This window comes from Taudactylus pleione, unplaced genomic scaffold (genome assembly GCF_031769625.1).
Source record: "Taudactylus pleione unplaced genomic scaffold, aTauple2 ptg001917l, whole genome shotgun sequence".
In the NCBI taxonomy this organism is placed as follows: domain Eukaryota; kingdom Metazoa; phylum Chordata; class Amphibia; order Anura; family Myobatrachidae; genus Taudactylus; species Taudactylus pleione.
In genome coordinates this window covers 284,274-294,568 of record NW_028286314.1, presented here as the reverse complement: position 1 = coordinate 294,568, position 10,295 = coordinate 284,274, and the positions used below count along the sequence as shown (strand labels likewise).

Here is a 10,295-nt window from a genome sequence, read left to right as displayed (position 1 = left end):
ATGTATTAAACCTGCCATAGAGTGGAGAAGAGGACCGGTGGAGGAGTTACCCCTAGCAACATATCATAAATTCAATTGGGTGCATAGGCTGTAGGCACAATGTAAAGGATCGTTCTAGTGACCAGATAGGCAGTACTCTCACTGTAGTGACTATGTGTAAGTAAAGGATCATTCTAGGTGAACAGATAGCCAGGAGCAACGCAGATACGTAAGGCGAGGTGCGAATCTCCACAAAAACATCCACTGAAAGGCCCGTTACAGAAGTCTGGTATCTGATGTGCCCAGAAGTCCTGGCACTCTAATGATTGCGGCATGTGATCCTTCATGGGCCTCTTACATATGAGAAGCAAGTGCATTCTTTAAGAGAAAGGGCAAAGAATCAAAACAATTTTAATAGTTCAAAGGGGGAAATTTTTTTTTTTTACTAATGGCAGAAAAAAACATTATCTGTGCAAAAAAATAACTATTAAATATGCAGATCCCCCCCCCCCCCCACATTGCTAAATGCATTCTTCAAGTTTTGATGGATTAACTCACCCCCCCCAACACTATAGGGAACTCAAAGCAGAGCATTGTGATCTTGCAAAAAGCATATAAAACTCGCTACTTTTCTTACAAATTTGTTGTTTAAAAAATAAACAAATTAAAAAAAAAAAAAATTACAAAATTTGAGGAAAAAAGTGTTTTTGGCTGTATTTTTTTTTCTTCTTCCCAATAAAATTATATATATGTATTTTTTTTAGAGAGATCCGTTGTCGAAATAATTCACTTTTTGAAACAAAATAAAATAAAACTCAGAAGCTGATAAATTAAAAAAAAAAAAAAAAATGAATTAAAGAAAAACAAAAATAAACGCTCAAAAAGGTTATACTAGTAATACACAGACAATAAATCCAGTTTTTCCTCATCTCTTCAGGTATTTTTTTTTTTTTCATTCCATTTTTTTTTTTGTTAAAAAAAAAATAAAAAATTAATAGAAGGAAAAAAAAAAAAATTTGATCAGTTTCTGTAAAGTGCATTTTTTAAGGTGCTTTAAAATGACTGTGTACATAAAGGATCGTTCTAGTGACCACATAGCCAGATCTCTCACTGTAGTGACTATCCGATCACCAGAACGACCCTTTACTTACACATAGTCCCTACAGTGAGAGTTCTGGCTAAGTAAAGGGTCGTTCTGGTGATCGGATAGTCACTACAGTGAGAGTACTGGCTATGTGTAAGTAAAGGATCGCTCTAGTGACCGGATAGCCAGTACACTCACTGTAGTGACTATGTGTAAGTAAAAGATCGTTCTAGTGACCGGATAGTCACTACAATGAGAGTACTGGCTATGTGTAAGTTGCCTTTGTCCCGTTCACGCTGGTCAGTAAAACACAAAGCAATAGGCAGTTCAGCACAAAGAAGCTCTTTATTAATCATAGTGGTAGCTGCTCCATCATTTACAGCAATACAACAGCACCATCCCGTGGTGGCATGATGAAAATGGTATAACTTGCCCTTCGCATTATCACTCAGTAAATCTCTGAAACGAAGACTTGTCTGAGACGGGGCGGCAGCCATGTTTGCCTCAGGGACCAGAAGCGAATGAGAAACAGTCTGTCAGTAATGGCTGCATACAACGGTCTCTCACCAGCGACAGCTGGTTCTGGCCGCCAATTGGTCAGCTTGGGCCCTGTCACCATTTGATTCTGTCCATTACATTGTGGCCGTCTCAATAGCTTCAGTGCCTGGGTTATTACTGTGCTGGAAATATACAGGCCATAAAGCAATTTCTATTACATCTCTAGGAAGACATTTCACTCCAAGGATAACATATATTGGGGGACATTGCTGAAAATAGGTGCTAAGGCAACTACAACAGGGTGCTGTAACCCATAGCAACAACCTTTGAATTACCATTTCTAGTCTATTGATGTCCAGTTGGCTATGGATTATAGAACCTTTTTGCAGCAACCCCCTGCGCCAGGTTTCATGAAAGTCCCTCTGATTCAGTCCTTGTGCACTTTCCTAAGGATCCTGTCTGTGATTGGATAAGATTATATATTTATATTACTGACCCCACCCAATGTTGTGGTGACACATTGAGGAGGAGCATGGGGGGCACAAGTACCCCCATTCTGGCGGTTTTGTGCCACACACGCTACTTAACTGACAACTCTGCGCATGTAAAATAACTTCTGTTCACTTCAACCTTTTAATACTGAAAATAAGGCAAAAATATCACAAATGGAGAAAACTGAAGGAATTTAACAGGCAAAAAAAACAAAAACAAAACCCCAGCAGTCTGAATGCGTATGTAGACGTCTGTACATACAGCGATATCCACAGACTGTCTGTATTATATGTAACGTTCAGGCGGCTTTCATCACCAGACCTCCTGCTTCTACATGTAATACAGACATGAACCAGGGCATGTATACACAAAGATATATATCTGACGATGTGTATATATAGCAGTATATAAACATCTGTATTTTTTTGTATACATATATGCAGAATACAGGGAGACCTCTGTCTCATAGATGTATCGGGGGCCGCACATTAGACTGCGCTATCACGCCACGTAATGTAAAGGTACAACAGTATCAGGGTCCTATTAGTGGATGTATTCTGCATATATGTATAGATACGCTCATACACATTATATATATACATATATACACACACATACGTTATACATTCAGCACAATATACTTGTAAGCAATACAAGACGTATACCCCACTATATACAAACAGCGAGCACAGTGCGTCACTGTATACACCCCAAAACAAGGGCACCAATTATATACACTACCCCAGCGATAGAGGGCGCTGGGGAGACCAGGGGCATCTGTAATACTGGATACCAGCTTCTGCCCTAATACATTCTTGTGGTTAAGATACACATGAAACCCACAGCAAAAATGAGAGTCTTTTTTTTTTTAGGCATAAAACAGCCGCATTTAGGCAAAATTAGCGTTTTTTTTTCCTGTTGCCATTTTATGTACACAGTATGTTTCCATGAAGTTTGTAAAGGTTCAGAGGAGACTACGTTCCCCACCAGGCAAGGCATATAATGTCCAGTGGCCTGGTCAGAAATAAACACTGCTTTATCGGAGCATCTCCTTCAAGGGTTTTCCATTGGCGGTGCTCGCTGGGCACAAATCTATCTGCAGTCCGAACCCTTTAGCTTGTAAGGAGGCTGTGCTCCTCTAGTTCTGAGAAGGTCTGTTCATAAGACTGATTTCCCGCGAGCGACTGCTTGAGAAGCTCTCAAGGTGGGTTCATAACGCTGGTCCCCAGGTGTCCTTGGGAAGAGATTGCGTGACTTGGGCGGTGTAGAGCTGTGGTGTCAACATTAAGGCAACTGCACTCTACACACCCCCAAAAACGTCCTTTCCCCTCCCAACCCTTCCTCCGGCCCCCTCAAGAAAATCTGGTGTATTCCTTGAGACATGTCCGAAGGGTCCACTGTCCCATCTTATCAGCCATTTGTCCACTTAGGACATTTGTAAACAAAAGCAGAATAAAAACAAGAACCAAATGAAAAAAAAACAACAAACTATTCCGCATGTCTGGCAAAACAGGGTTAAGAACAGGTACCATATCCCTTTGTTTAAAAAAAACCAAAAAAAAAAAACCAGGAGCAATGCAGATACGGAAGGCGAGGTGCGAATCTCCACATAAACATCCACTGAAAGGCCCGTTACAGAAGTCCTTGTCTGGTATCTGATGTGCCCAGAAGTCCTGGCACTCCGTAATGACTGCGGTATGCGATCCTTCATGGGCCTCTTACATATGAGAAGCAAGTGCATTCTTTATGAGACGGGGCAAAAAAAAACAACGAACAATTTTAACAGTTCAAAATGGGAATTTTTTTCTTAGATTTTTTTTTCTGCCATTTTAGTATCAAAAAAAAAAAAAATCACAACATTTTATATCTGTGCAAAAAATAACCGTTAAAAATGCAGATTCCCCCCCAAAATTGCTAAGTGCATTCTTCAAGTTTTGATGGATTAACTCCCCCTCGACCCTCCCCAACACAATAGGGAACTCAAAGCAGAGCGTTGTAATCTTGCAAAAAGCGTAGAAAACTTACTACTTTTCTTAAATTGTTTTTTGTTTACATTTTTTTTGTTTATTTTTTTTTTCTTTCTTTATTTTTTTTAACAAAATAAAAAACCTATTTGAGGAAAAAAGTGTTTTTGGCTGTATTTTTTCTTCCCAAAATATTTTTCTTTTCTTTTTTTTTTTTTATAGAGATCCGTTGCCGGAATAATTCACTTTTTGATACAAAAAAAAAAAGTCAGAAACTGTCAAATTTAAAAAAAAAAAAAAAAAAAAAAATCAAAAACCAATGAACAATTAAAGAAAAACAAAAAAACGCTCAAACAAAAAAGTTATACTAGTAATAAACAGTCAAAGTCAATAAATCCAGTTTTTCCTCTTCTCTTCGGGTGTTTTTTTTTTTTCTATTTTTATTTTTTGTTAAAAAAAAATTATAGGAAAAAAAAAAAAAAAAAAAAGGAATTCAGATTTTTGATCAGTTTCTGTAAAGTGCATTTTTTTTTAAGGTGCTTTAAAATGAGTGCATTATGTTTAGGGGAGTGGGGGGAGGGAACAGGGTGTATCTCCCCCCTCCTCCCTGGCTCTGGCTGGGTAACACCCACCCCCCCTCCTCTCCCAGTCTCTGCCCCTCCTCCTGCAGAGGGAGGGGTAAAGTTTGCAGTGCAGTATTGCCGCCGAAAATGCGGCGGGTGAAGTAAAGATGGCGTCAGAAGGAAGAGAGACACGCCTCAGTAGTCGTCAATAGCTTCCATCTCATTTGGGGAGCCGTGCAAGGAGTAACCTGAATATAAAAATATTAACATAATCAGTTCCTATTAATCAGCATGCAAGAAACCTCTCCCAGCCCCAGAGCAAATGATCTTGTAAGCAGGAGTACTACCACCCCTGTGATCATGTCATTTATATTATAGCTTTCTCAGCAGCTGAACAACGTGTGGGAATTACACCAGACAGCCGGGAAACTTACCCAGTATGCTGGGATCTGAGTGTAACATCTGAATCCGCCTCTTCATCTTGTTGCTCTGTACATCGTATGCACTGCTTTGCTTGGCATTCTGGGATGTTGGAAACATCGAGGGAGTCAGCCAGGCAGCTTCCTGCGAGACAGAAGTGTGACACGAAACTGATCACACCTGCTTATAAAAGTATTAAAGAAAAAAAAATACAGCCAAACTTGAAATACTGCAAATTTGAATATTGCTCACAATTACACTGATTACCCGAAACATTACGACCACCGGCCTCATATTCTGTTGCTCCTACGTGTGCCACCAACAAAGTCCATGCACCAAGAACATGGACTCTGCATGATCTCTGAAGGTGCCCCGCGTTATCTGGTGCCTGTAAGTTGCGAGGTCCAGCTGCCGGGGATTGAACTCAATCTGGGGACTTTGGAGGTCAGGGCAACACCTTTAACTCTTCATCACCTTCCTCAAACCATTCAAGAACAAATGTGTGGTAGGGTGCATATCCTAATATAAGAGGCCACTTTCATCAGAGAGTACTGTAGTCACAGAAGGATGTACCTGGTCTGCAACGATGTTTAGAAGGTGGCAAATGTCGAATCAATGCCCACATGAATGGTAAGACCCACGGTTTACAACACTGCCCCAGTCATCTCACTCCTGCCAGCGGCATGTTTTCTTAACACATTGCATCATCTCTTCCCGTGGCATACGTACCAGTTTGTCTACATGGTGCAACAGAAAGTGGGATTCATCGCACCAGGTGACTGTCTTCCACTAACCAATGGTCGAATTCAGATGCTCACATTGTAAGCCCTTCTGATGGTTGACAGCGTGGGCACTCTGATTGGCCGGCAGCTGCACAGCTTGTGCTTTGTGCCGCAGTAATAACGCTTCTGCTGGCTCATACCTTCGTTGACCACCTGCACAGATGAGTTTTGGCCGTCCAAAACACCCCATGGGAAGTTTGTGGTTTTTCCCTTCTTGGACCACTGGGACATGGATGACCTAATATCAGCTTGCCGTCTAATATGATCCTAACCTTGCGCCGTTGTAATGAGATAGCTGATGCCATTCACGTCATATGGGAGTGGTCATAATGTTTTGGTGCATCAATATGTGAGTGTAACATCTCATCAGCCACTTTACACTTGGGGTTACTGGAAGTTACATGGTGAACCGCGGTGAGAGCATCTGCCATTTACCATGAGCTTATAGGCGTTGTCACACGATACCTGCTGTCTCTGGCTGGCTTTGTACTTTGCTCTGCGCTCTAAAAACTGTTTAGCAAATTCTTTGGCTTCAAGTGTTTCCCCAAGACAGGAACGGATATAGTCGTGGACGTCATACGGAGACTCCAGCTCCTTCAGAAAGGCCACTAACGTGGGGACTGCAAAGGACACAGAGAACATAATGACATGGTGGCGAGAATAACGCAGCGAGAGGGGGCAGACGAGCGAGGAGAGAGAGGCGAGAGGGGGCAGACGAGCGAGGAGAGAGAGAAGAGAGGGGGCAGACGAGCGAGGAGAGAGAGAAGAGAGGGGGCAGACGAGCGAGGAGAGAGAGAAGAGAGGGGGCAGACGAGCGAGGAGAGAGAGAAGAGAGGGGGCAGACGAGCGAGGAGAGAGAGAAGAGAGGGGGCAGACGAGCGAGGAGAGAGAGAAGAGAGGGGGCAGACGAGCGAGGAGAGAGAGAAGAGAGGGGGCAGACGAGCGAGGAGAGAGAGAAGAGAGGGGGCAGACGAGCGAGGAGAGAGAGAAGAGAGGGGGCAGACGAGCGAGGAGAGAGAGAAGAGAGGGGGCAGACGAGCGAGGAGGAGAGCAGAGGGGGCAGACGAGAGAGGAGGAGAGCAGAGGGGGCAGACGAGAGAGGAGGAGAGCAGAGAGGGGGCAGACGAGAGAGGAGGAGAGCAGAGGGGGCAGACGAGAGAGGAGGAGAGCAGACGAGAGAGGAGGAGAGCAGACGAGAGAGGAGGAGAGCAGACGAGAGAGGAGGAGAGCAGACGAGAGAGGAGGAGAGCAGACGAGAGAGGAGGAGAGCAGAGGGGGCAGACGAGAGAGAGGAGGAGAGCAGAGGGGGCAGACGAGAGAGAGGAGGAGAGCAGAGGGGGCAGACGAGAGAGAGGAGGAGAACAGAGGGGGCAGACGAGAGAGAGGAGGAGAACAGAGTGGGCAGACGAGAGAGAGGAGGAGAACAGAGGGGGCAGACGAGAGAGGAGGAGGAGAACAGAGGGGGCAGACGAGAGAGGAGGAGGAGAACAGAGGGGGCAGACGAGAGAGGAGGAGGAGAACAGAGGGGGCAGACGAGAGAGGAGGAGGAGAACAGAGGGGGCAGACGAGAGAGGAGGAGGAGAACAGAGGGGGCAGACGAGAGAGGAGGAGGAGAACAGAGGGGGCAGACGAGAGAGGAGGAGGAGAACAGAGGGGGCAGACGAGAGAGGAGGAGGAGAACAGAGGGGGCAGACGAGAGAGGAGGAGAACAGAGAGGGCAGACGAGAGAGGAGGAGAACAGAGAGGGCAGACGAGAGAGGAGGAGAACAGAGGGACCAGGAGAGAGGAGGAGAACAGAGGGACCAGGAGAGAGGGAAGAGAGGGGGTGGGTGCGAGAGCTAGTAGAGAAGGAAGAGAGGGGGCGGGTGCGAGAGCTAGTAGAGAAGGAAGAGAGGGGGCGGGGGCGAGAGCTAGTAGAGAAGGAAGAGAGGGGGCGGGGGCGAGAGCTAGTAGAGAAGGAAGAGACGGGGCGGGGGACAGCACACAGATCTCACCGTCCAGGTTATTTGATGTGTTGAGGATGTGTAACATCTGTTCGCACCACTGAGTAAACCCATCCGACGGTTTAATTCCCTGCAGTAGTTTCAGGAGCTTCTCCTCCTCGTCCGTCTTTTTGCGTCGGGCAGTTGCAGTGTAGGAATCACTGATAGATACGAGAAACGGGCAGCTGGTAAGGATCAGATTAAGGAGGGCTAGCCTACTATGGAGTACTCAATGTTTTGTGCAGCACACAAACGGAGGAATAGGGAAAACCTTATATGCAGATGCACGGCGATTCACCTTATGTACCGTGCAGCTGGCTCACCCCACCCCGGGGCCGTGCTGTCTCTATGTCCTTTATGTGGTCTCAGACTAAAGCTGGGTACACACTATACCAGGCGATGTAGCGATACATCACGTGCGCAGTACACACTGGACAGTGGCGCAGTGTGTCGTTACATGCAGCCTGTAGCAGAACCTGGTTGTTTATGGAATTGTCCCATCTCTGTGCAGAACAGCAGAGGGGACGACGTGATGAACCAACGTCGTGCACAAGGATCGAGAGTACAAACACTACACGAGGTGTGTGCCCAGCTTCACACGCTGCCCGGGTACACAATAAGCAGAGGAATAAAGGCCTGGGACGGAGCGGGGAGAGGGGCTGTGCCAGTACTCACGTCAGAGAGGGGCTACTCCTGCTGTTCCTCAGGCCTCTACTGCTGGGCCCAGATTTCACACTATCTTCCCAGGGGCTTTTCTCCAGGCTGCCCCACAAAGAACCCGAGTCGGACCCCCACTGGGAGGGAATGATTGCGGCACCAGACATCCCCAGACCTCCATGCTGAAACAAGGGGTACAAAGTTATACTACCCTTAATTGTTCCGTCTTGACCTCACCTACATTATCCACCAGCCATAAATTATTCTACCTCATCAGCGCAGGGCGACTTACACTCCACCCTTAGTGCCAGTCTATCCGCAGGGCAACCACCCCGCCCACCCACCATATGCCTGGCATGAGTGACCCGCCAGGTCCCGTGCAACACTGCTAGCGTCTGCGTTATTTATTGTTGCTGAACATGCAGGTAAGTGGCAATACGATGTGACTGGGACGCAGCAGGGGTCTGCGCTGATTCATCTGATATGTGTAGCTTGTATAGCTGAGCGCGAGAGTCGGTGACGGGAACTTGGCGCGCTTTGTAGCACATCCTATGCCGATATATAGTGTCAGATGCACAAGTGTCGCATATCAAATGAATCAGGAAAGTCTCCTGGGGCGTCCCAGTCGCATCACATTAAAACTTAGAAACATTTTCGGCAAAGAAAAAGACGCCAGACGCCAGCAGAGATTCACGGGACCAGGTGCGCAGAGAGGGGCAGTTTGGTGCGATTGCGGCAAAGATGAGCGAGGACACATTGGTATATTCTCGCTGTTACTCATTAGCTGCTGCTGACATGTAATGTCCCATGGCCAGTATGTCCATACATAGCATCAGGTCTCAGGGTAACGCGGTGCTGGGAGACCTACTTCCATCCCTACAAACATCTCTCTCTCTAGGCCTCGCTGTCACTCACCACTGTCCATCCCTACTCACATCTCTCTCTAGGCCTGGCTGTCACTCACCACTGTCCATCCCTACTCACATCTCTCTCTCTAGGCCTGGCTGTCACTCACCACTGTCCACCCCTACTAACATCTCTCTCTCTAGGCCTGGATGTCACTCCCCACTATCCATCCCTACTCACATCTCTCTCTCTAGGCCTGGCTGTCACTCACCACTGTCCATCCCTACTAACATATCTCTCTCTAGGCCTGGCTGTCACTCACCACTGTCCATCCCTACTAACACATCTCTCTCTAGGCCTGGCTGTCACTCACATCTCTCTCTAGGCCTGGCTGTCACTCACCACTGTCCATCCCTACTAACATCTCTCTCTCTAGGCCTGGCTGTCACTCACCACTGTCCATCCCTACTAACATCTCTCTCTCTAGGCCTGGCTGTCACTCACCACTGTCCATTCCTACTCACATCTCTCTCTAGGCCTGGCTGTCTCTCACATCTCTCTCTAGGCCTGGCTGTCACTCACCACTGTCCATCCCTAGTCACATCTCTCTCTAGGCCTGGCTGTCACTCACCACCGTCCATCCCGTGTCACATCTCTCTCTCTAGGACTGGCTGTCACTCACCACCATCCATCCCGTGTCACATCTCTCTCTCTAGGCCTAGCTGTCACTCACCACTGTCCATCCCTAGTCACATTTCTCTCTAGTCCTGGCTGTCACTCACCACTGTCCATCCCTAGTCACAGATCTCTCTCTATGCCTGGCTGTCACTCACCACTGTCCATCCCGTGTCACATCTCTTTCTCTAGGCCTGGCTGTCACTCACCACTGTCCATCCCGTGTCACATCTCTCTCTCTAGGCCTAGCTGTCACTCACCACTGTCCATCCCTAGTCACATTTCTCTCTAGTCCTGGCTGTCACTCACCACTGTCCATCCCTAGTCACATATCTCTCTCTATGCCTGGCTGT

General features: G+C 46.7%; 1 protein-coding gene across 3 annotated transcripts in view; it reads right to left on the bottom strand.

Annotated features, from left to right (window-relative positions):
* Nucleotides 1-1,389: 1,389 nt before the first annotated feature.
* Nucleotides 1,390-10,295, bottom strand: part of GIGYF1 (GRB10 interacting GYF protein 1) — a 77,111-nt gene continuing 68,205 nt past the window's right edge. For 2 of the 3 annotated variants that reach the window (XM_088465227.1, XM_088465229.1), the window contains exons 21-25: nt 8,440-8,603; nt 7,777-7,925; nt 6,218-6,402; nt 5,015-5,144; nt 1,390-4,828 (exon numbers count right to left, since the gene is read on the bottom strand). In XM_088465227.1, coding sequence (XP_088321353.1) covers nt 4,776-4,828; nt 5,015-5,144; nt 6,218-6,402; nt 7,777-7,925; nt 8,440-8,603 — 681 coding nt within the window. In that variant the 3' untranslated portion in view covers nt 1,390-4,775. The remainder of the gene's footprint in view (nt 4,829-5,014; nt 5,145-6,217; nt 6,403-7,776; nt 7,926-8,439; nt 8,604-10,295) is intronic. The other variant, XM_088465228.1, reaches the window with a different exon arrangement.